We start from the raw sequence: 27,312 nt of genomic DNA, 5'->3' as shown, positions 1-27,312 counted from the left end.
GGGAAACGGAAAGTGACCCTCTCATTTGACCTAGCAGATACTAGAACCAGAGGGCACTGCGTCTTCTGCAAAGCATAACTGTCCTGAGACTTTTGGGAAAGATGTACAGCTGGCTGCATTTGTTGTATTTTAATATCCAAAATACATTTGCTGCTGGATATTTACAGAATGACCAACATAGACTGAGCAATGCTGGAAGAAATTAGTATTAATTTATGGAATGGTCACCTCCCTGTGATTTTAGAAATTAAAAGGCAATAAATAAATCAACTTTTTTTTATAATAATCAGAAAGAACATCTTTCTTCTCATTAGAACAGATGAAGAGCATGGCTCGACAGGTCCAATGGTCTTAAATATAATCTTTTTAGGCTTAAAACAATAACGGGAAACGTAATCCAGAGCCAGAAAACTTCTACGAATTGTAAACCATGTTCCTTTTTCTCTTCTACAGCTGCTCCAGTAAGAACCAAAGCCTAACTGGCATTTATAGGAACACTGCTTCAACAGAAAGCTTGAACTTGCCTGTTCTCTTCAACCTAACACTGCTAAAGCTAGGTAGCAAGAGAATTACAGATACTAAAGATGTTTTTAGTATACTTACAGATCTGAGGATGTTACTGCTAGACCAGAAACCAGTATCAAACTCTTCCATCACTGATAATACCTTCAGTGAGCTTCAAAACCTGCAAAATTTGATGCTAAGCAACAAAGCTTTGTGCAGCATTTATGGGAACTCGTTCAAAAATATGAAAGGTCTTAGCAGACTAGAGTTAAATGGCAACTGGATCACTAATCCTGTAGATGACAGCTTTGGAACTACACATCTTGACAGTCTTAGGATTCTGGATTTATCTAACGATTTCATTAGCAACATTGAGAAAAACGTTTTCCAAGGCCTACTTCAGCTAAGGGAAATGGACCTTTCCCGAAACAGGTTGGTGCCATTTGAGAATATTCTCCTCACTCGCTCAGCTAATTCCTCTGAACTTAGACCAAAATCACTGGTAATGTAAATTCAGCAGCCCAACTCATTTCTTAAGGAGCTATGTGAATTCTTCAACCAAACTGCTCAGAAATGGCAATGATACGGACTGCAGAACTTCTGAAAACACAGCAATTCAGACTGCGCTTGAGCTCACTGAAGGCAATTGTAACCCAGGACCTGAAATCACAGCTCCTAAACCAAAGAAATAGAAAGCCAATCTCCTACAAACAGGATGTTATTCGGGTGGCTGTGTTTCGCATTTTCCAGCTCTGTGCTTTCTAGAATAGGTATAGTTTGTATAGAGTTTTTTTGTCAGAACAAACATACTGGATAATATTTTTTAAGCTTTGAGCATACCCTCTAACAACCAGGTTCCCTAGTAAAGGATGTATTTTTCTTGGTAGTACTAAGAACAGCCAGTCATGCTGATTAAATACAGTTTACCTGTCAAGCCTTACATTCTGAATTTGAGACACAGGTACACACGCTCAGCAATCTGTATCGAGCTGTCACAGACCTGCAGGCAAGAGCGGGCCTCACGGGGAGCACAGCCCCGCTCACAGCGGGATGCTCTGGTGCATCACACCGGTCGGCAATCACCAGTCTTCGGCCTGAGGCGCCGCACCGCAGAGCTACCTGACAACAGCAACGAGGAATGAAATGGCGCTGCAGAAACTCTCAACTCTGGTAGAGCCCTGCGACAACAGCGATAAGAAGTGAAAAACAAGAAAACTGCAAGGAAACAATGAGACGTGGTTGAATGAAAGACCCTTAGGCTTGAAATGAGTTTAAACTGCTGTCACTGGGGCAGAACAAGGAGGAAGCTATAAAAGATCGACACCAGCTTGTGCAAGGGTGGACCTTGCTCTGGACCGCTGGCCTGACCGCAGGACCTGCACCGTGATTTCTCTGTGATCGATGGGGCATCAAGGGATTGAATTTTGTAAGACAGCAACCTAGCTGTGAACCCGAAGCACACGTAGTATAATATTTAGTATAACATTTATATAGTATGGTATTAGTATGATTATAGTATGATCTATGAGTGAGTAATAACTGTTTATTACCTGTGGTCATGCCACACCTGGAGTCCTTGCTTTTATGGTCCCTTTTAAGTTAGCGAACACTCAAAAGAATTCTTGCATGAAAACGCCACATCTAGCACCACTGTAGGAATGTTCCAACACCTCACCCAGTGCCTGCTTTTTAATTTTTTTTTTGACGGACACATTTTGTATCAGTTTTAGAACCGAAAAATTTCAGTTGGTTACTGAAAATGCAGAAATCTTTGTGATAAAAGCTATCAAACTCTTACAAGTCAGGGGAACTTTGAGGATATTTCAGTCCCCAGATGAAAAGGAGAAATTCCAGGAAAGCAGGAACATTCCACAAGAATAAAGAAGGGTTGAAGTTCTGGCAACAGTTCTTTTCTTCAGCCCATATTATTGGGGGTGATTAAGTGCCTCACCTGCTTTGAGCTAGGTGTGACAAAGTGCTCACTGCAGTGACAACCTGAGCCATAGCTGAATATTCAGCATTGATTTTGAATACGACACCACTGGCATTGAGAGTAGCTGTCACTGCCACATCTTTAAGCCTTGTGAGGTGACTGCACTGTTTTTCCTTTTCTCTCCTCAAATTCCGTGTTACACTTCCACCTTGTCACCTATGTTTTCCTTGTCCCGCTGGAATGAGGGAACACTTGTTCCTGTGCTCTGACCTGGATTTCTGTACAGCTGCCAAAAGCCATCCTTGCACTGTAAGATGAAAAAGCATGTGTGCATGTTCAAAGCTTTGCCTGCAGACATACCATTGCCTGGAGTCAAATCACCTAAAGCTGCAAACTCCTGTGAGGTCTCAGGCTCAGAAAGGTTAGGCCTAGTCAATGCCGGGATAAAGACTGCTGAGAGACAGAACAAAGCATGACACCCCACGTCGTGCGCTGCAGACTGGCAATTCGATGGGCAGCACTTCAGCCCTCCATATGAGGAACCAGTGCTCAGCATATTGTTCGAGAGACCTTACAGCTACAAATGCTGTAATGCCTGCTGGCTATTTTCTTAGGTTTGTTTAAGAAGAATGATACCATCTTCCTATTGCTTGGATTAATCACACCTTTGCATTCTTTACTGCCATCCACGCAGCCTTTGTCCCCTGAGATTTGCTCCCTCTCTACCTGCTAACTGCAGGATCTGCTTTGAATTTCAAAAGGCGCATTATTTTGTATCTGTTTTTTAGGCTGTCATCACCCATTTCCAGTGAGCTCATGCGATGTTAAAGGCAAGTAAGATGTCCACAGTCCTAGACACATCACTTGAGAGCATTCAGAGAGAGACTGACCATGAGTGGCTCATCCCTATGTCTTAAGTGCGGATTGATGGAGTTGTGCTCTCAAGAGCTTATCAGAAACATGCCTGTGAATAATGAAGCAGGTACCCTGACAAAGGATTTCCACAGAACTGTTACTAACCCAAGCAGGCTGGAGCAGTGGGATGATTTACAAACTACAGTTTGTCTCAGAGATCAGTATTTGTCTGATTTAGATAATCATACAAATAAAGATTTAACCAGAGTTTTGTCATGAGCTTGGATCTTCATAGGTCTTCTCTGACAGTACCTTTGTCCAGGACTGCTGGAGAACACCTAATCTTCTCAAAGTCACAGTGAGAGCCCATATGAGCAAGCAGAATCACGGTGCGTCCTTATGCAGTCCTCTATCCACGTGGCAGCAATGGGATTAAAATTCTGCACTCCTGTACCCACTCCATCCTGATCCTGTCTCCTGGTGATGCTGATCTTTGTGTATTACCGGAATGGCTTTAAACTTCAATCAGGTAATTTTAGTCGGCCATTATAAAATGTAGCTGCAACATAAGTGTTGTTTCCATAGGGCTCTCAAGTGAGGATGTCTTACCCTTACTGGATTAAGATATTAGCTAAATGACTGATGCTATGCTACAAGTGGGAAAGGTTTCTTTACACTATGCGCCTAAGCATTCCAAACAGCTCCTTTGTTGGTATAATAAAAATCCTCCTTGTGCTAAATTCCAACATTTGTTGTTTAGGAGAGGTTGGGAATGACGCATTTAGCAGAGCACATGAAATCCTTGCAGAAGAGATACCTGAAAAATATTTTTCAAGTGAATCGTGGCAACCTCCATCAAAAACAGAAGACAGCTTAGAACTTCATGGGCAAAGACATTTCATTATGAGTCAGACACCAGTACCTCACATGCCAATGGTGCCAGAGAAACATGGTGCAAGACAGTACCAATCTGCAGATCAAAATGTGATGATCAATATGGATTAGCAGAACAAAGCAAAAATATTTCCTTTGCCACTAGGATACACTCTTATCTGCAAATACAGGAAATATGATAAATTCAGAATTATTCTGCAGAAAAAAAAATAGCTGGAGAAAGACAAAAACAAAAATCAGAATAACAGAAGACTACTTTATGCGTGATGGAGAGGTACCATTATCACAAAGAGAAGATGCATGCCAAAGAGTATTAGCTTTTATGTACCTAAGCTAGCAAAGAGGATGGGACTGACAACTGACTCCATATGAGACAGGATCACAGGAAAAGCAGCTGCAACAAATTAGCTACAGAAAGCAAATGACTGCTTTTGATACTAGAAGACATGGCAGTTCAGAAGCAAGAAGTGGAAAAGATAAACTGTCTTCTGTTCAGGATCTTCCTGGAAATCAAGACTGGGTGAGAGAAGACGAAACCAAATGGAAAAGTAAAATGAAAACAGAAGGATATGACTTGTGAAGTGTAAAATTTAATTTGCATCCTTTCAGAAAAACTAGAATCCAACCAGGTGGATCGCCTCGTAGTGAAAAGCTGGAGCAGAAAACTAGTCATTTGCACAAGCAATTGCCAAATGAAATCCAGAGAAAACTATCAGCTTCTCTGAAAATAGAACTGATGAAAAAGAAAGAAAAATAAGGGAGAGTATTGTGTAATCACCAGTGAGCACATGAGTGCTCATGAAGAAAGAGAGATTTACTCCAAAAATGCTGCTCTGTACATTTGACCAACATGCTCACCTGGGAACAAACCCACAGGAAGTACAGCTATTGTAACAAGTAAAGATGCTGCAAAATTGTCAGGACAAGTCTGTGGTGTCTCAGTAGTGAATGTTCCTCATCCTTCCCAGAATATTTCTGACATAAGAAGGATGGAGTTCCCCAAGGCAGAAGTCCTAGAGAACAAGAATGCCTTACCTTTAGCCTCATCCCCTGAGACCGTGAGTCTCCTCCTCAATTGTGAACCACAGAATGTATCAGCTACTTCACAAAATGGAGAAAGTGACATTTCTGAATCCACATGTGCCACCGAGAGAAATGTAAGTGAAAGAGGCCACAGGACCACATGTGTACCAACATGCAAAAATGGTATTAAAGGAGAAGAATGTCAATTCTTTTCCCGGTCTCACAAATGGGGCAGGAATGGTAAAGAACTCAGAAGAAAAAAAATCCTAGCATTGAATTGGGTAGAGAGGTAGGTCTAGATTTTGAAAATACAGTGCAAGACTTCGACCAAAACCAGGAAACTAAAATCCAGAGTGAAAATATAATTATACAAGAAACATTCGATAGTTTGGGAAGAACAGGAATACATTTGTCATTACAAGAGGCCTACCTGCTCCGGAATCTTATAATTCACCTGTTGTGGCCCAGATCTCTACAGAGAGTGGTATAATTTCAACAGAAATTAACCCTGTTCCCAGTCTCCGAGTTTGTTCTCAAGCACTCTGGTTACCTGACAGTTAACTAGTAGTCAGAAAGAAGAAACTGATACAGCAGACAATCTGAGCAGGACTGACAACACTAGAGAGGAAGGAACAAAAATAGAAAAAAGAGGAAATAAAATGGCACTTAACTAAAATGAAACAAAATTGAAAACATTGTTTTCAGACACAAAGATGATCTCAGATACCACAACAGAAAATATACTACAAATTTTGGATAATAAAGAGCAAAGCACACCACCCCTATATAAAAAAACGTACTAAGTTACACCCAGTATGGCCTCAGTTCTACAGAAAAAGGAAATATATTACTGGACAGTAATACCAGTCTTCAAATCAACAGTATTGTGCATATGGAAGATGTGCAGGATATGCAAGACTTTCAAAACAATCAATCTTATCAAAATAACAATGTACTCAAAAAAGCTCAAATGTCACTGGAAGAGCACAGAAAGATGTCTTTGTCACCAGAATTAAAAGACAGTAGTTGTGAGGCAGAAAATGAGGTGCCTTGAATGCCTTGCAGAATAAATGAAGCTGAAACCACTGTACAAAAGCTGTATTGTACCCACCATCTGCTGAATATGCTAATATATCACCTTTGGAGGTAAAAGAAAGTGAGGAGAAAAAAAAATGACAGTCCTCTTGCCTTCTTCAAAACTACAGACATACTGCCTCAGCTTTTCTGAAAATTATTAGCATTATTGTGATGGGAAATTTCAGCAGGTCAAAAGACATAATACAGTATTTGATTAAAGCTTCTGAAAAAAATAAAGGTAAACCAGCTCAAGCCATTTAACTTCTCAACTGAATAGTGGCTTTGGGAATGGGTGGAATCAACCAGCAAACATGCTTGGTTCTGTCAGAGCTGCCAAACAGTGTAACCCAATATATAAGTGAGAGAAAGATAAAACAGGACGTGCTAACTGACCAGAGCGGCAACTTCAGTTTACGATCTGGAATATACAGCACAAATTTCATTTAATGTAAAAATGTACATTTCCAATGCTCATAAACATTTCTGTTCTCTACAATGTACAAATTGCATTCCTTAAAACATTTCCGTGCTTGATTTATTACTATGTTTGCTTAATAGATAATACAAAATCTTTCTTTTATCTGCAACTATTAAATTCTATCTTAAATTTACATTGCTTGCTAAGATGTTTGGTCTCCTGTCCCTGGAAAAGCACAAGTATCCATTAAGTTCCTGGTGGCAGGGACCGATTTTTAGCCCTCTTTCCAAAACAACTGCCCTTTCATTCAAAGCCTAGTAGAACGTTTTTAAGATCACTAGGGGGAGATCTCAGCTCCAGGCACTGCACACTTGCCAAAGCAGCAGCTAGAGCTGCTTCTCAGACACAAAAGCTTAGTACAGAAAATGTTCTGAGCATATTCAAAATGTTTTAGCTCTTTATTTGCTTAACTTCCAAACCTGTGGGTCTGAAAATTTATCACTGAAAGATCATATTATTAGGACTAGTTTCTTGGACCAGTCAATGTGTCTTCATTAGTCTTATCCACCCTGCATATGAGAGGAGAAAGATACATCGCTTTAAAAGCAAGAAACAGGGTGATAAGTAAATATATATGCATGAAAATAGTATTTCAGGGAACACAGGCACACATACACAAGATCTGTATCCAGAGTGCATCTTAATAGCAATTTAAGAAAAGTAAAGGAAAACAGTGAGAAGTCTCAGATATTATGAGCTCAGACTAACTGCCATGAAGAAGAAAGATGTCCTAGGGTGATGACTATTTCTTTCAGAAACAAGAAGTCTCATAACTTTGCACTATTTTTCCTATCCCAAACCATTCCCAAAACAGGATCTACAGCGATATGCAGAACACTAGAAAATACCAGGAAGGGAATTTCTGGCTATCTTCAAGTCACCCTGTGTTCAACACACCTTTTATGCTTCTCTGCTATTAGTGTGCCAGTGAGTAGCCTTAGGGCATGGTAGAAAAACAGCCAAACGTGTACACACTTTTAGGGTAACCTGGCTACTCTTTCAGATGATATGAATTTCATTTTTCCCATTGAAAAGAAATCAGTACTTTGTTTAAAAAAAAGAAAAAAAGAAAAAATCTACAAAATGTCTATGAGAGCAGCACATATTTTTCTACTCACTCAGTACAAGTCATAATCAAAGTTTCACACTGTAAGTACTTAAAGTTTCCTTGAATGGCTAAATAGTTACTTACATTTCTCCAATTCACAAACTCTTCTCTATCACTTTTCTCAGATTTCTTGACATACTTCAGTACCTCCATCCTCCCATTTCTTTACTGACCTCTGTCTGGCCACATAATTCTCTTGCATTTCAGTTCAGTTCTTCCTTCCTATCTGTTTTTAATCAGCCCTTCTATTTCTTTCTTGTTTCTCCCTCTATTCATCTTCCTGTGTTTGACTAGCTTGCAAGGTAGAACAATTTCTTTTCCATTACAGCAGAAACAAAACATACAATTAAGACTTAACAAAAACAAATAAAAAAGTCCAGCCATCAAAAAAACACAACATGAAAGAGTGTTATTAGTATCACATCCGAGTACTAAGGATACAGACATGTTATACCATGTCCTGTTACCACCGTTAATATCTTTTCTATTTGAAATTCAAATTTTAAGCAGATTACAGCTGTGATTTTAAACAGAGTCCTAAACAAGGGCTCACTGTTGTCCTACTGCTCACAGCAGATGTAGGACTTGATGTTGCAGTTACAGAGAAAACCGCTGTGAGATACCCCTGCACTCACACTGCCAAGTGCCACCCTCCAGAGTCGTGCCGACACCACTGTTCGAGGTGCCATGTAATGAACAGGGTCAGGAAATGGGCTTTTAAAAGGTCGGGAAGAAGGCTGACGGGGTTGTTTTGTTTTGTTTTTTGCTTCCTGTGAAAGCTGGGCCACGTGCCCTGCTCTGGCTGGTCCAAGGCATGCAGCTGCAAGCTGTGATCCAGGCAGCGGATGCGGGGGGGCAGGCAGTGCCTCCGAGAGCAGGACATGCCTGCTGAGCCCCAGCCCCTGCCCTGCCTCTGACTCCAGAGCAGGCAGCAGTGCTCTCGCGCTGGCCTATGAACCACCTCCGAGCTGGCTCAGCTCTGCTTGACAGGAAGCGGGTAAGAAGCATGGCAGTCCCATGCACTCCCCACACTCCTCCTGGCCCTATTTCAGCCCATCTCGGTGGATGGAGGAGTGGGATCCCCTGACACCGCTGCCCCAGGTTCGGACGCTCAGCAGGAAGGGGTGGCAGGGTCTGCTCCCTCATGGTGTGAGCCACCATCCACAACCCTGTGTCCAGCAAGAACAGCTGTCAACAATGATGCTAGCTCCACTTCTTTGTGCACCGGGGCAAACCACGACTGCTCCCTAAAGGATCTGGTTTTCCTCCGAGGTTCATCCACAGACAGAGCCTCTCTGTGCCAGGCTTTGCCTGTAAGAGAGCCCTCAAGACAAGTGACAGCACCAAGCTCTGTCTTAGGGCTTTCTGTGCTGGCAGTTGCCTCGGTAACTAGGCCTTTTGGGGAAGCCATCTGAGCTCAGAAAAATGGAGGTTGGCAAAAATGAAAATACCCAGTTGTGTGCTTTCTTTCGAGGGCTGCGTACAGTGGCCGTTTCCAGTGACGGATGGCAGGGACGGCAGAGCGGGAGGAGCGCGTGCACTCACCTCGGGACAGGCGTTCCAGCCCCTCATTAGCAACGACGAGATGGGCTTGGGAATTGAATACCCTATTGGAGGCCTGATGTGATGGTAGGCCATATCCGCTGCTGCGGCAGCTACAAATAAAATAATAAAATGGAACTCAATTAGTATTCAGGCATCACAAATATTCCTATGAAAACACACCTTATTTACTATTTAGATAGATCCCAACAGATGCAAAAATGCTAAAGTATCAAACTGCCAGATAAAGACTTTTGTCTTAAAGAGGCTTTCAAATATTACTTGTGAAGCTAGCTAAGATAGTTCATGACCCTGAATGGAAATCCATTTCTGTCAATACTGAACATGGATGAAGACAATCTGATTCAGGTTAAACTTTAATAAAACGGCCTTTGAAAAAAAATGAGTTAACCTTCACTTTACAATGACTTTTTAAAAAATAATTTATTATCTTATTTATTAAGAGAGGATGACTGAGCCACTTTCTATAATTAACCTAATTAGAAACACTCCAGTTGCAGATGAACTGGTAAAAGACTGATGTCTTAAAATAACCCATGGCTAGTCCTGTTACAGTCTAAGACTAAAATTAATTCTTGGCCTAGTAAAAATCTAGCAAGTGTCTTTTTATAAGTACTAGCCACTACTGAGAAAAAAATGCCAAAATGTCTTCATAATTATGTTTACACATTTAGTGAATTCAAATACGTCATTAATCCCCTGCATTCTTTCTGAGCAGACATCTTTAAAGTCAAAGCAAATGTATTTTAAATTCACATCAAAAGCTAAGTAAAATCCTTTGTTTGTCTGACACTTTAAAATGATAGGTGATCAGAGTGTATGGAGTATGCAAGGAGCTATAAGATTGCAGTCATGAGATTGTAACAAAACAGATTTAATTTTTTTAACTATATCCCACTCTCATCACAGTCTTTGTCAGGAGAACAGATTAATTGCAGCCATTGTCTCTTCTCATTGCAGGTTTTGTCTGCGTAACGTCGTTTCAGAATGTTAATACTGGACAGATACCCTGGTATTGAAATCGTATGTAGACAGGAAAGGGGCAAACATTTTTGCCCTAATTTTGATCCCACTGTAGTGAGGTTTTGAAAGCATGAGTCAGATACTACTGGGTTCATCTTTTGCCTACCAGACACTGGGAAAAGAGTATCAAATGGAAAATGGACTAAGACAGTAACGAAAAATGCTCCCCTTTTTTCATCAAAGGTAATATAAGTGATATATTACCTATTTGCAAAATCCTGTCTCACCAAAGTTAGCAGGATTTTTACCATCAGTTTCATGGGGTCAGGTTTAGAAAAAGAAAGGGAGAAAATATTATGTGCTTCTGTACGCATCTGTCATACTGTACAAAGTTTATTTGTCTCACTCCACTATTTGGGCTCTCCTTTCTCTATCAGCAAGGCTTCTCCCTCAGCTAAAAACACCTCTTTGGAAAAATATCCTTCAAAATTACTGAGTTAAACACCAGGAATCCATTATCCCCAAATATAAACAAAATGAAAAAGAGCTTGGGTAGTCCCCAAAAATCTGAATTTAATGATGTTTTCCACTCTACTATGCAATACCCTTGAACCTCTAAGAAGATATATACACACACACACACACACACACACACACACACACACAAATACCTGAGCTTTCTTATAATTTAGGCTTCCAAGATACTGTCCAAGTCTCTTTAAAATTGATCAAAGCTTTGGATCTAGAGTTTCAGTTCAGTCTGTTATTGAAATACTCAGCAGCTAAAACATTCACATATCATAAATGGGCCCACAGGCATTTTGTTTTCTGGGATAAAATTCTAGCTCAGTTAAATCACTGGAAGAAAATTATTGCCTATAAAAGACATTAGAAGTTCCTCCTTGAGACTTCAGAAGCGAGTCTCAACTGCTGTTGAGACAAATAATAAGGTACTAGTTGGTGCTAAACACATAGTTAAAAAAAAAAAAAAAAAAAGATGCTTAAGGTAGATGGGCTGAAAACATTGTGTCCCTTAGTCTTGCCAGGACAACCCACCATTTTTCTCAGCACAGCATTCAAGATTTCAAAGTAAGCTATTCTAATGCTCTTAACTGTTTAATCTTTCAGATTTAGACCATTCATTAAAAGCAATTCATCTTCCTGACAGACCTTTTAACTACCCTGCACAGAATTTATCTGATTGATCAACATTATTCCATTGGTCTACTTGGTTAGCACTTAGTGCTTAAATCATAGGCTGTTACTTTTTCATTTCAATTCTCTGCTACAAAACCCAATTCTCATCAAAACTTTCTAGTTATTATGCTCTTCTTTTTAATATGGGAATTTTCCCCCTTCCCATCTTTCCCTTTCTATATTTTGGAAAAAATCTGAAAATTCTTCATGCCAAATGATCTCCTTTCTGCTGCTTTCTGTTAGTGACCTCTGATCTATTATTGCTGTCTGTATTTTACTCTATGCTAAATTTTCCTGATGATTAGAGCTAATGGTCCAGATGAACCATTCACTGAGGCCCTCCAGGTCCAAGCAAATAATTGCAGCTACACACTCCAGAGCATGCATTTTCTCACTCACACCGTGCACCTGCCTGGTCTCTATTTGCTATGTAGGCATAATCCTGCTGAACTCATGCAGGATTTGTGAAATACAGCTCTTGTGCCTTCTGCGTACTACAGAGGCATGTGTGTCTGCGTTCCATGCTCGCATGGTCTCAGCCTGCTTACGCATCTCAACCATTTCCTAAACTGGCTACAAGCCTGGACTGCATTTCTAGTGTAGACTGGACCTTAACAACATAACGATCTGATAAAGAAACAATGAGTTGTCAACTGGGAGCCTAATTGCTATATTTGAAGTGCATGTGAAGTCTCAGACTGTAAGAGCCTTGGAGAAGAAATCATCTCCATATTTAGTAAATTTTTACAGTTCTGCATTCTCCAGTTACTTCCCAGAATCATCATTCTTTGTGGATCCTCTCAGTTTGTCTATTTTACAGATGACAGTTGAGCACGTTTGGTAGGTTTCCTTACCGACCAGAAGACATGCTACAGGCTTTGGATACTATAGGACTGCATGAAACAGAACTCAACAAATATTACGTTTGAATTAATGCTAAAGTGATTTCTTTGGGGTATTCATCTGATTTAATAGATTTTCCATCTGATAAAGTAACTAGTGACTTAGATTCAACAGCTATAAAACTGCTTATACAATTTGATGAATGGATATTTAATTCAGCATATAGCGTACCCTAAAAAATGGATTTTGTACTAGATTCAGCAGGGAACATGGAATTGCTTTTCATGTGGCAACTATATCAATTTCAATGGGTGACATCTAGTTTTCACTAGTATCAAATTTCATAATCACATATTATTTCAACACCTAATTTGACCAGAATGACTTCCCAAACCTCTCAGCATGCACAAAAATAACTATAAAATAGAAATAAGATCAGGAATACATAATTATAGTGTTCTGCAGATGGCATACAACATTTTCAAGAAAAATTTGTCATTCCTTATTTTGAAATACATACTTTGTGAAAAATATGGGATTTGGTTTTCATGAATAGTCATTATCTGAACATATATCATAAATGTAGAAATTTTACATAGACTATAAAACATACAGCATCCTGAAAGCTGCTTTTTGCAGAATATATATCTAAATCTTATGTGCAGTAATTTCAATATCTTTTTTATGTGTAAATACATCATCTCTTTCATAAGCAGTGCAGTTTGAGAGACCGCAGAGACTAGGAACTAGTCATAAAACAGGAACTACTACATCTGAAAATCACCTGCTTTGTGGCTTTGTATAAAGTCTCACTTTCCATATCCATGAAAAAGGGGAAAGTTACTCGACTGAACATCTGAGAGGACCAAAATTCAACTGTTATGTGGGCTGGTGTACATCCAAAAATCTACAGTCTTGATTTCCAGTTAAACAATCATGAACAAAGATACTATAACCAATGGAAAAGGAAAGGAAAAAAGCAAAAAAGATTCAGGACTGAAATTCAGATTGACAGCTAAATGTGTTTTATTTCTAGAAACTGAAGTGGAATTGATTCAGATATTTGGCTTTTGCATTTAGTATGTTAGCAGTTAGAAATAAAGAGCTGCGAAAACCAGCTAATACAATTTAGAAGGTCATATACAGAACTGGCATACTAATTACTAATGACGTTAATGATAGTTATGCACTTTGCATGCAAGAGGCTGAACTTCTGAACAGCACAACAACCTCCAAAGGAGGCATAATCTCAAAAAAAAAAAAAAAAAAAACAGCAAAAATATGAATCTTCACTTAAAATTCTTCCAACAGCCAAAATAAACCAGCCATGGGTTAAGTAAAACCTTACATGTATCAAAAACTATGTCTTTGAAAAGACACTAACAATGCACTGAGAAAAATACATTAGATTTCACTTATTATTTGAGTATTTAATTTATAAAGTAATTGTGACATGATCAGGGGAATAGCATAGTGATAGGCACCTAAGGAACAGACAGAATTGTATACATCTACAGATAGATGTATACAGACAGATGCATGAGTAAAAACAGACTGTATGCTGTTACTTGACATTTATATTCTACTTGGGCATAAGTGTTTGTATGAAATAGAGAAACTCACCATTCTCAAGGCAAAAATGCTGCCGCCACAGATTATGCTTTCTCCAAACATCAGAAAATCTATTTGAAGGCCATCTGACAAGCTTTGCACATCTCTTCCCCCAGCAACTGTCCTCTCCTTCATGCCCAAACCCCACTTAAAACTGACCAAAGATAACCAAGTTCTCCAGCCTTTCCAGTTGCTGGAATGAAATGTGCTCAAGTTCCCCCAGGCTGGCCCCAGTGTGGAGACAGCTGCACAACAGCGTGGCCATACAGATCCACCTCGGGTCACAGGAAGACAGACTGCAAAGGCTCAGGTCAAAGGCACAGGGGTCCAACACCTCCCAAAGCTTACCCATGCTGTTCCTAACCATAACCTGAGGCACTCTCAACTCCTAGAAACTCCTGGCACACATCAAGGGTTCAAAATCATAGCGAGTGCAAAGCTGTAGACCTGGAAATCTCATTTTGCTGTTGCTACCTCATCACCATTTGCAGGTTCCTTCTAAAGCTATGCAAGAATACAGTCAAGGAGGAATTATATTGAGTAACTATTTTACAGTCCCAATGCCAATGTGAAAGACAGAGGGCATGCAGTTAGGGTGCTTTGGTCATAATCCTTGAACTGGATGTAGTTACTGATCTCTAAACAAATTTATTATAGTAAATAATAATACAATTTTAGTGGGCTAGTTCTATGCTTTTCACTGAATGCATCATCCTAGCACTTAATAACAAACTTTAGTAAAATGTTGGTTAATATTACGCAATGTAGCTATTTCTCTAGCTTGATGTCTAAACACTAATTCACCGAGTATCTTACCTGGTTTTAGGTGAGCAAATGGAATTTCACCTGTTAACAGTTCCCAGAGACACAAAGCATAGCTGAAAACATCAGCTTTTATAGTGTACCTTGTACACTGAGTGAATACCTCAGGGGCCATCCAGCGTAAGTTCTGTACATCAGGAAACATCAACAATACATTAACAGTGTTTTGTACCTGGGGAGTGTATCTTCTCTTGCATTTATATGCTTGCCTTACTTTCTGCTTCTTTTCTCCTCTTCTTGCCTCCCTTCCCCCGTAAGTTAACAGATAAATTCATCAGGAAAAAAATTCACCATGGCATGCAAAACTCAGACAGCAAATTACTGTACTTTATATATAACAGCATTAGGATAGTGTCTACATCAACTCCATAAAGCCAGCATAATCAGGCTTTAAACAAGAGAGTAGTGCTGGAATAAAAACAAAACACCCAGCCTTAAATAGTCTGGAGACTATGCTATAACGTCTGAGCATGCCACATTATAATGATTAACTGCTACTACAGCTGGTAGCTGGAGTAACAGTGATGACAACTGTGTTGGGTGGCTGCCTCCTCTCCCAGCATCTCACTGCTTTCTGCAGAAGCTCAGTTTTGAGGTTGCTTCACAAGCAACCAGCCTCTCAGTGGACTGATGAATTCAGGGTCTTTCTGCAGGTGTTTTGCACTAGAGTAATTTAATCTACATTCTTTGCAAGACAGCCCTTCTCAGTGAGGCACCAGCAAACCCAGACAGGAACCAGGCCTGCAGCAGCTGTACTCATTCCTCACGCAGTGAGTGCATATTAATGTTTGTTCAAAGGATGACCACCAAACCATGGTTTCAGGCACTGCATGTTCTAATCTGAAATTAGTGATTACGATGATGCAAAGTTTCATGACCATGGCGTGACACACAGAATGCATCCGACTAAAACTTGTGAAGCCAGCGATACTGTCTTGTAAAAGATGACCCTCTGCGAGCAATGTGTTTATAACAGGGAAAAGAATTCAGAAAGAAAATCAGTGCTGAATAACTAATTCCCTAGCAGAAATAGGTACCACCTGTCAGCAACATGCTGTAAGTGGGGCTGGGTGGATACAAAAAGAGGATGTTTTCCTAAGGATTTTTCAGGCAATAGAATCCAGATGAGAACCTCATAAAAATATTATTTTCTATTGCAGAGTAAGAAACTTCTTTCTGAGTGCAAAACAGAAAATATACTTTGCATTCACTGATATCTGCTACTAAAGAGATTGATCTCCAATACTTATAGGAGAGGAGAAAAAAAGAAAAGGAAAACACAAAGGAGACACAAAGCTGTACCACAGCGTCTTTTCTAACAAAATATTTCTAATGTAATTTTCTTCTAAACTGAGTTTGCCTACATGTTTTACACTAATTATGTGGAACAAAACAAGAAACAAACCCCAGGTTGTTTTGTCATGTTGTCTTCATCCAGGGATTGCAAAAATCTAGATTCTGAAACACAGAGAACACACAAAAAAGGTTTTACTGTCAACACACTGTAGGTACCCACTTAATTCCACAAAATTCTTGGTAAAAAAATACTTCTTTTATGACCCTGGGGTTTTGAAAATCCAGGGGAACTGTGATAGATTGTTTTTTAACAAGGATGCATGCAGACAAGGAAGCTTATCACACCTGTATGCCAAATTCAGCACTGGTCTAAATCTACCAAGCTCTGCTGACATTAATAGCAGTTTACAGCAGCTGAGGTTCCATCTCAGAATTTGTGAACTTGTGATTATTTGTACTGGTCAATATAACTTTATCTAGATTTACAGCAAGCAGTAACTGAGCCTTGCATTAAAATTCAAACCCACAGAAGCCTGTCAGTCTTATTTAATGTCAGAAAAGAAGTGAGGCTAAAAGTGACAAGATCTTGCATGAATATAGTGAAGGTGGTATGTGATATATTTTATGATACATAAATAAGTCCCCAACCAGGACTTGGACTTATGAGAAAAATACACTTACACTCGCATCTGTACAAATATGGATATTTTCCGCAGCACCCCAAGCAAGTAGAAGAGAACAATAATAGCTCTTTCAGCCACTCCCACGTGTTTCAGGCCTTATGCCATCTCCCTACTCCAGCAGCCTCGATAACAGCAAGTCTGGGTCAGCACTGCACAGTTAGGGGTCCCGCTCAGATATGGCCATGCTGATCTCACCCTCCTCCGCTTATGTTAGCTGAGTTTATGCATTTCTACTGATCACATCTGTGGTGACATGACACAGTAACAAGGGCCGTATCTGAGGGAGTAGTTCCTGAGGCAGTGAGGGCAAACACATCTCCTTAAACTCCACCCTTGCACCAACAAGAATGTGTTCCCACCGACCGCTGCTGCTTGACTGGTAAACACCACGCCAATGCATGAGACATGGATTTGCAAGGTATAACTTGGTCTAATATCAAACAGACAAAGTTACTAAGGTCCATAACTTATAGGGATATTATCATCCCAAAACCCTTTTCTCTCCTCTATAATGAAATAAAGAGCAATCTCATCAACTTTCTGATTTTTCTTTGTCAGCACATGCTTATTTTTAGAGAATCTGAGGTTAACTATAAATCTTTCATAAAAACTCCTCACCTCCAAAATCAGCAACAACAGCATGGCCATCCTCGTACAGAAGAATATTGTGACTGGAAAAAAGACATTTATTAGAACAGACAGTTATTTGATAGTGCCAAAAAATAGTGAAAATTTTAAGATTTTTGATTCCTAGCTTGAACAGTTGAAGTCTTAAGGCCTTCAACTCATTTGCTTGAAAAGATAAATGTCTATAGATAAACCACCTTTAGATATATCTCATATTTATTATCATAAAGTACACAGACTAACTCTGAGAAGGCAAACACAACAGCTTCATAAATGACAATTTCAGTTTCTAATCAGTATTGAACAAAATAATTTCTGTAATTAGTCACAGATCAATTATAACAGCTTTATTAATTATATGCACTGGATCTCAAGGATGACGTGAAGAAGATGTTTGAAGATAAACACAGAGACAGCCTTTAAATATAATTATATAGTCTGATTCTTTTCTCTTTTAAGGCTTACATAAGTGTAAGTTTATAGTGTTAATTCCTAAGTCATGTAGACATATAGAAGGGCAGGAAAGGATCTGAAGACTACATATGGGATGGATCACTAGAAGCCATACGAAATCCATTAAGCTGGGGAAAAAATAACACTGTAATATTTTTGAAGGATTTAAAGAGATTCTTGCCCTTTTCTCCTCTCCAGAACACCCAGAACTGTCATAGTTTCCATTTTCAAAACCTGAAAAAGCATATCAAGTCAGCACCATTTGCCTCAAGTGCTCTTGTGCCTCTGTGCTTGTGAAGATATTTCATTGGGGGGGTGACTAAGAAACCTCTTGAGCAATCTGACCCTGCCCTATTTCTTAGCTGGCACCACAGGCTATGTTGATGTTAGTGAATTAGAATCACAGAAGGGCTCAGGTTGGGAAGGGTCATCTGGTCCAGCCCCCTCCCAGAACTCTGCTAACACCAAGTCAGCTCACTCAAGGCCTTGTCCAAGCACGTTCTGATTATCTCCAATTATGCAGCTCCCACAACACTGCTAGGCACCTGCTCCAGGCTCTGACTACCGTTGTCAAGATTTTTTTCCATGTTTTCCCCAGTTGGAAGCTCCCCTGCTGCAACATGTGTCCATTGCCTCTGGGCCTTGAGCTGATACTTCTGAGAAATGCCTTTTCTATAACTACTGATAGGTAGTTGAAAACTATGCCTAAGACCCCAGGCTTCCCTCTTATTCTCCAGGCTGCACATACCCAGCTTTCCTCGCCTTGCTTCATACATCGTGTGCTCCAGCCCCTGAGCATCCTGGTGGCCTTCGCTGGACTTGTTGCAAAGTCTTTTTTGTACTGCGATATTCCATAATGTCAGATTTCTATCATCTGCTTAATGAAATTAGGTATACTTAGTGAATTTTTACTGCTCGATCTTATTATCAGTGAAATAGATATCCTTTGTCATTGTTTGATGGGTATAACTGCAAGCACGAAATATTGTTTATTATTGGACATCAGATTACCAGAAATCTAGCAAAGATTTTGTATATAAAAGATAGTCCATTGCCCAATATATAAACAAAATTTTTTAGAAACAGCATCATGGAATCAAAAAATAGTTGAGGTTGAAAGGGACCTCTGGAGATCACCTAGTCCAACCCCTCTGCCCCAAGTAGGGTCAGCTACAGCAACCTGGCAGTCCTCAGCTCCCTTCCCCGTCACTCGTAATTTAAAGCTTGCTCCACTAGGAATCCCACTTTGTAAGAGGACCCATCAGAACTTGAGGAGCAGAGGTTAAGTATCTATTTTTTATTTCTTTTTTAATCTTTTGGGGCACTTCTTTTAGCCAAATAGTTCTGTGAAGTTTGCCTTTAGTAGACTGAGTCTCCTTCATGTCAAAGATACTTAGTCTCTGGGATGCTTTTACGAAATGTTACCTTAGATTTAAGGTTAGAAATTATTCAGTCACGGTATGGTATCCTGGGTAGGGAATCAGAGCACCAGTGTTTTATCTCCAGCAGTACGCTGATACGTTGTAAGGCCTTTGGTAAGTGCATGGTATTGACAATGCCACCGACTCTTAGGCTGTAAAATGGAGATAAGGTTTCCTCTGTTTCAAGATGTGCTTTGAGGCTTTCAGATAAACATTCTACTCAAATACAAATGTAGGTTCATATACTAGGCCAAATACCATGACATCTGAATTCTGTGATTAGAAAACAATATCAAAATGGTTTGGAAGCTGGCTTAAAGATCTGACTTATGAAGAGCTGCCTTAACTTGAAGATACAGAGTGGCAGCATAGACTTAAATACCAAGAGGAAAGAGGAGTTAATGATGGAAGAGAAATTTTCCTGAAATTTCTGATAATTAGCATTATTATGAAATTTAAGAGTTGGAAACAGTATCAGGTATGTATGCCTTACTAGAAAGATGCATGGCCTAGACCTGCTCACCACAGAGATAATAGCAAAATTCCCCTGAACTGTAGTGGGAGCAGATCAGTATCAGCAGGAATCAGCAGTTACATTAAGTTCTTGAAGTCTGTTCTTAATAACAGTAGCTGTATCTTCAAAAAAGGTAAATCTAAATAAGGAAGAAAAGCTTTTCTATTACTTCACGAATGAAAAGTCAAACTTCTGCATTTCACTTGACATATGAAGCTTCTCTCACTGTTCTACCAAAACGCACCAGCAGAGCCTAATTTTCTGAACAGCATGCCAGCCAGGGGATCTCAGTTATCAATATCTATGCTGTATTTACTGAACCTCAAGATGACAAATCCATGTGACAATGCATCGTAAGTTAAAGCCAATGCCCACTAGAAAGTGTACACTGTATGCTCACTGTATGTTGCGCCATGCATGGCACAGTGACAGCAGACAGCAAAAGAAATAAGATCCCTCGATTGACTGCTGCCATGTCTGCTTTTCACTTTAACCTCAGTTTCAGGTGAATGCAGAGCACTGGCAAAAAAGATTCAAACTTTTTTTTTCTTTTCCTGAGGAAACCCAGGACATAATGATCAGGGTCTTTAGGATCAAAGGAAAATACTCTTTTTGTAAGACGTCTGCTCCGCCATTGCCCTGGTGCATTAATACATTGTCCCTGTAGCTCCTCACGCACTCCCATCACTCCCAGACGCACTATGTCCAAAGTCCATTAGCTTGAGAAAAATTACACAGACATATAAAGTGTGAGAGCATTTTGCAGCGCACCACTGAAAACGATTAACCTGCCTGATTAGAGAAGCAGAGCCATAGGCATGTTTGGAAGCATTCCAGGGGCTAAATAAACTGAGGCAATTGGGCTTCATTTTTAATCTCATCCCATCATTAGAGGCATTTGTTTGCAGACACATTTGCTTGAAGTGGAATCACTCAAATAATTGAGAGTCAGACACTACACAGAATTTGGCTTTCAACAGCTTGATAGTAACACTGATGGCACTGTGACACAGAGAGCTCAGGACCAGGGACAAGATGGAACATTTTGACGTACAGGCGAGCCAGAAACACTAGCATAAGAATTAGTGCTGGCAATCTGAGCGTGGCAGTGGAACCCCTCCGTGGCATTCCCTTCCTAAGTACCCTAGGCGAGCTGGCTCATACCCCGAAATCAGCATCCCTGGACAGTGGTGGTTGCTGCTATGAGTGGTAACAAGGAAGAATCTGAAGATGATTAGTGTCTTGTACAAGACAGTGTATATATACAGAGTATATATTGACCTTGGCTAGGGCTGTTTAACGAAGCAGAATTTCCCAGATAGAAATTCATGGGCTGTGTAAGAGTTGTGTATTAAGCCCAGCACTTCCTAGAAATATTGGAGATACTGTGCACAGGCTGCACGGCTGACTCGTGCCCGTTCCCTACGCCTGTTCACTCAGTCTCCAGGTGCGATAGAGGGAACTGCCTGTGCGCTCCAAAAAACACCTGGGATTTCAGATGTATGGCAGCTTGGGTGGGGCTAACGTACACTTCTAACTAGACTGCAAACAGCAAGAAATCTCAGGTAAATACAATATTTATATGCTAGAAAAATAGGTCAGACATTTATCTGACCCATTTATCTGTAAATACACAGTCTTCATCTTCACCCCAGACGCAGCTTCTGGACTTGGGGAGGAGGGAACGAATGCAGGAAAATGGGTCAGCATGTACAGGGGCAATCTCTGCCCAGACACCCGGAATTCTGAGAAATTATTCACCAAAGATAATTACTTGTACTGACACATATAAAAGTGTTTTAATTCCAGCGAAATTTTTGAAACCATAGCAACTGCAAACCTCAGTGAATGTAAAGGACTGCAGGATCAGAACTTTACCTTAGAGTCTTGGCAGAGGTATATCTGGAGGCTTACAGCTAAATCTACTGGATTTATCCTATAACTACTAGGACTGAAGAGGTGAATTATGAGATTTATACAGTGGCTTATACACATTTATTGAGGGTAATGTGAAGAAAATTCATCCTTCTATACATATTATTTATTCAAAGACAGAAATGCAGTGAAGGATTCTGATAATGTCTGAGAAGAAATCTAATGCTACACATGCATCCATCCTATTAATAATAGGATTTTCACAAATAAGCTTATAAATATGAACAAACAGCTGCAAAAAGATTTCTACATAAGACTACAAATATTTCTTATCCATTTTATTGAAGTTTCATTTTGTGAGCAGATAGGCAGGAGAACTGCAAACCAAACCAAACCAAAGCAAGAGTAATTCTAACACTGAAGCTGTGAAAAGGAAAATACTCAGACTGGTTAAGAACCAAATAGGCATTTATTATACATTTTCACCCTGACAGCTTCAAGTAAGAAAAACAAAAATGGAACACTAACCTTGGAAAAGAATTAATTCTGATTTGGGGGCAATTCACTGTTGACCTTGCACTGAATAGGTAACTCCTGAATTCTGGAGATTTGGACCAGATTCAATTATAAGAGGCTGGTGGTTTCTCCGGAATGATTGAGTGATATTGTCCATGCTACCTAACCCATGGAGAATACACTAATCCATACTGTAGTGTTTGCTAAGGGCATTTCTCTTCAGTTCAAGTAAGGAGGTCAATATCAAAGAATCATGAATAACTGGCAGATCAGGAAGATGCAAAGGACCGGGAGTTTAAGACCCAGTCCCAAATCTTTGGGAACATGTTTCTATATTTACATTTATTTGGTGGTCAGCCTGTGCCTCTTACATGGAGCTCCCTAATTCCTCACGGGCAAATGTGTATTCAAATAAACAATAAAAATGGCTCTTTTTTCAACTTGACAGTTCTGTCTGGAAATATCAGGTCTAGAACGAAGAAGGTTAGAACTAAGAGTAGGCTCCTGCCTAGAGCTTTGCACAGTCACTTTTCTGGTACCAACATTCTCCATACCTGAGCCGAGCAAATGTCACTGTTATGAGCACCAATCTCAAGTTCAAAATGTCAAAGAATAAAATAAAATCAGTAGCAATTTCAGCATATCCTCACCTCCCTCATCTGTTAGTTTAAGATTAAAATCCAAGGTCAGCACTGCAAGTGTTGGAGAAAAGAAATCACTCAAAACAATTTAACTAAGTGAAGGAAGTTCAGGAAGCAAGCAGGATGGGAAGGGAGGCCACTTGTGGACAGCCACATTCCTGCTTAGAGACATAGGACGTTTCTCAGTTTTAGGGCAGAATGTAGAAGAACTCTCTCAACAAAAGAGCAGCTTAGAAGTGAGCTATGATTTACCAAGACCAAGTATTTACAGAGTGCATCAGACTACACTTTGGCAACTCACAACTGTTTGCACTCTCAAAAGCACATGCCTCACTCATGCAGCACATTAACCACAGAAGGGTGGAATGCCCAATTTTCAAGGGTTTGCTGTAAATCTCTGCAAAGGAAAATGCAGCACAGGACAGACGTTTCCAGGCTTGCAAGCAGAATATCTGTGCTGGAAGGATGCTCTGCCTGAACTAATTAGCCCTCTGTAGGGGCAGGCATACATTTTCTGGGCAGACTGCCATGATTATATAAAAATGCTGCTTTGTGCTCAGAATTGGTATTCTCACGCAGGAGTATGGATATATGTCTGGTCTGGCTGTAGCAGCTCACCTGCAACTGATTGGGGATTGGGGATCTCTCACGTGGGATTGCATTGAACAAAATCGTCTGTTGGCTTGGAAATTAACATCTGAAAAAATGTGTGTTTATAGCAAATAAAATATTGAGAGTGAATTTTCATAAACTGTACTGCTCGAGCAGAATGGAAATAAGAGGAAATTCTCGCCATGTAGGAACTTACAGTGGGAAAACCCCATCCCTAAGCATTTGGCATTTCCACTGTAACTTCAACTCAATTAATATGGCAGGGGATTTGGAAGCAGGTCCAGGATCAATGGGTCCCTGCCTATACATTCATCAACAATTGCAGAATATCCGCATATAGAGCTGTGGCGTTATTCCAACCCATGGGATGGGGAAGCTGTATTCCAACGTGGTTAGTATTTACAGCTTATGTTTTTGATAAGGAGGGGAGAATTTCCTCAGAGCAATATGTAGTACTTAAAAGAATGGCTCCACAAAAGTTGCTGAAATTATTACACTTTGATTGAAACTCCGAGCTGAAGAGCTTCACTTCTCCAGCATCACCTGGCACTTGGACGGCCACTGCCTGCAGAAAGGTGCTTTGGATTTCTGAGGCAGAGACCTCTATCAATGGAAAGGGGTTTGGAGGAAGAGACTCCTGAAAGAACGACAAAATAGGAAAAATAGGAAATGTGTGCCAAAACATGCAGCACTAACATCAACTCCATCAAAGGTGGAAAATCAGAATATTATCCACTTTTTAGAGTAGAGCTGCTGATACTCTGCAGACTGCATTCAAGTTACAAATAGTATTCTAAATTCGATGTACAGCCTATATTATACATTGTAGGTACTTTGTATTCTGTGCTTGTCCAGGCACTGCAGAAATCTTTGTTCTCTCAGAATTTCTTTTTTTTTCACTTAATAATGAGGATGTTTAATCCTAAAACAGTAAGACACTATAGTCTTCCTGAAGCAATCAACACTACAGATACTCCAGGAAATGATTTCCAAGCTCTTAGTTCTGTCTCTCTAATGAAGGTTTTACGGGGAAAGACTAAAAACTGTAGGACAGCTTGAACTTATCTCCCTCCAAAAAGGATATGGTAAAAGTGATGTTGAAAGATATTTCATTTCTTAATAGTTACTAAAAAGATATTGCAAAAAAACCCCAATAGCTGTAATCTCTTTTCCCTGCCATATCCCCATAGCTTAAGAGTGAACAAAGAGCCATCAAATTAAGCACAAATCATCAAATTATAATAAATTAAAGGTAATCTTTTCAGCTCTGCCTCAGCTCTTAGTTATCATTTTGTAATTTCATTAACAAAAAATACAAAATGAAAAAATAGAAACAAGATTTTATTTCTAATATAAGCACCAATTAATAGCTGGAATTTATAGATTTTCAAAGTGTGACTGTCTAATTATGGCCAGAGTTTTTATAATATGTTTGTCTCTATAGTACAGCTTATCTCTCATTGTTTTAGCTCCTAAAAGAAACATGTGAGAATTACACAGCTGATTTCATTTGATTTTAGCTTTCTGTAACAATGCGACAGAAGAGATGGAACACTGCAGTGCTCCTTGCTGAATCCTTCAATAACTACATCTATAGGAGAGAGGCAGGACCCAAGCTACATCCAGCTGCAGGCCTCACCTCAGCCATAACATCCCTACAAAAAGCTGCAGAGAAGTTATCTGCCTGCGCTCTTCTTCACTGCCCTGGAGCCTTGCGATTGCCTCCGGAGGGCCCAGGCGTTCTAGGCCCATTCTGCCCTTTATGGGTCCCTTAGGCTTTGAAAACAGAGGCAAGGGCAAAGCCCCTAGTTTTGTTGGTGTTCTGTATTTGGATTTTTTCTTTTTCTTTTTTTTTTTTTTGTTAGCTAAGTAGCTTACAAGTATCTGGCTGACAAGCTAACTTTTTTCAAAAGTTCTGTAAGGTCATGATGTTGCAAAAATATATACATATAAAGAAATGAAAATGGAGAGACCTTCCACACAGGGTCTCCAGTTCTCCACAAACACTGGAGGAACACTCCAGACCACAGTCCTGGCATTTGATATAAATGGAAGGTGGGCATAAAGGCAGTGAAGCACACAGAAAAAACTGCCAGCAACCTGCCACTCTCTGCCAGTCCTTTGAATGACCCAAATTCCTGCCACTGCTCTTAGTCTCCTGCTCTCTCTCTAGTTAGGAGCCAAGTGGGAAGGAAGGGCAGCTGGAGCCAGGGAGATAGCTCTGGTGACCTCCCTGCCTGCACGAAGGAGGAGTTTCAGGAGGGCAAGGGGACAGACAGGATTTGATTCAATTCATTTCAGTTGGTGTGAGGTGCACCATTGCCAAGCGCTGTCACTCACTGCTGGACACATCCCCAAGCTGTAGGAACGGGGTACTGGCAGGGCAAGCAGCATTAACCCATTTTTCACACACAGTGCATTCAAGAGATTACGAGCGGTACAGTCCACTTTCTGTGGGCTCACCAATGTTTGTATGTTGTCTTCCAGCATGGTTAGTGCAATGGGGACAGAGCTAGGCACCTCTGCAGTGAAACAACACGCGCTGCAAAAAAGTCTTCAGAATCTGGCTAGGCCTGCAACAAACTCTGCTCACCTGCGGAGCAGACCCCAGAAGGGGCATCCTGTCCTATTATTCTGGAGAGTTTTGTGTGTCACCAATTAGTGAAACAACAAAATTTGAAGTACATTAATTTCCTGCAAAATTAAGCTCTCAGTGTTGCGCTGAAAAGGAACACTAAACCACACAAACATAGCAGGACTGGCCCAAGCGGGAATTCCGTTTTGATAATCTCTGCACTATGTGCTCCTCACTTCAACAAGCAGTCTCGCTCCTGCCACCCACTCCTCCCGTTCTCTCCTCTGCAGTCTTGGCCCAGTCAAGAAACCACACCGCTAATGAGATCTGGAAGGGAGGATCTTGTCTTTGAGCGCAGCCACATCTTGCTTAGGCCACATGTGTATTAGCTTGGGGAGCATTTTGACTTTTGAAGGTCAGCAGCAGGGCAGGGTAATTCTTGGCAGTGTTTCTGCTTGTTTTTGAGCTCAGATCTAATGGGCAAATCCCAGCCCATGCCCTGCTTTCCTGAAGGAGTCTAGAGGGGCTTGTTTGCTGGAGTTTGAATCTCCAGCAAACAGCTTGATGTAGCATTTAATAACTAACACATAACTTTATTTGAAAGCTTCAGATAACTTCTTTCAGGGGTAGAAGCGTTAAGAAACATTTATCTCATTAGTAGTCCTATTTCAGCAGTTTGTAGCTCAGTAACAAATATTAAATCTGGGCTGAACTGTGTTTCACAATGCCCAGCCACATGAACAGAAATTTGAAAAATCTACCTCTTCTAATTTCTACTCCTAGCCTGCCCTTGATGTACATAGGCATACCTGTTGGTCAGGATAGTGGCATATCAAGGCGCAACTCCAGAACAACAGTATTATTGATGATTTTAATAATTAATTTTGATGATTTTAATTAATTAAATGCAAATAACTAATATTATTTACTCATAGACAGGGTTTTTCTCCAGAACAAACTCCCCAAAAGAAAAGACAGAGCCCAAGTTACAATGTGACATTCAAAAAAAGGCTGGATGAGGATTTAGGACAAAGAGAACAGGGAACAATGCTGTAATGGCTAGTATGTAGATATATAGATTTTAAGGTCTTTAGAGACTACTGTGTTAAGCTAATCTGATCTCCTACAGGACATACTACTTTGATTTTATTTCAAGTTCAAGAACTGTGGTTGAATGGGAGCATATATTTTAGAAAAACAAAACACGTTCTTTACCATCTGCTATGAT

General features: G+C 40.1%; 1 protein-coding gene across 1 annotated transcript in view; it reads right to left on the bottom strand.

Annotated features, from left to right (window-relative positions):
• The window catches only part of LOC112982259 (serine/threonine-protein kinase TNNI3K), a 130,732-nt gene that overhangs the window by 19,687 nt on the left and 83,733 nt on the right, over positions 1-27,312 (bottom strand). Inside the window, exons 20-23 of the mRNA XM_064516367.1 lie at positions 17,469-17,521; positions 16,277-16,329; positions 14,866-14,998; positions 9,418-9,527 (exon numbers count right to left, since the gene is read on the bottom strand). Of these exons, the coding sequence (XP_064372437.1) occupies positions 9,418-9,527; positions 14,866-14,998; positions 16,277-16,329; positions 17,469-17,521 (349 nt within the window). The remainder of the gene's footprint in view (positions 1-9,417; positions 9,528-14,865; positions 14,999-16,276; positions 16,330-17,468; positions 17,522-27,312) is intronic.

The sequence above is a fragment of the Dromaius novaehollandiae genome, chromosome 8 (genome assembly GCF_036370855.1).
Source record: "Dromaius novaehollandiae isolate bDroNov1 chromosome 8, bDroNov1.hap1, whole genome shotgun sequence".
Taxonomy (NCBI): domain Eukaryota; kingdom Metazoa; phylum Chordata; class Aves; order Casuariiformes; family Dromaiidae; genus Dromaius; species Dromaius novaehollandiae.
The sequence above is the reverse complement of the archived record's forward strand: the minus strand, read 5'-3'. Positions and strand labels throughout refer to the sequence as shown.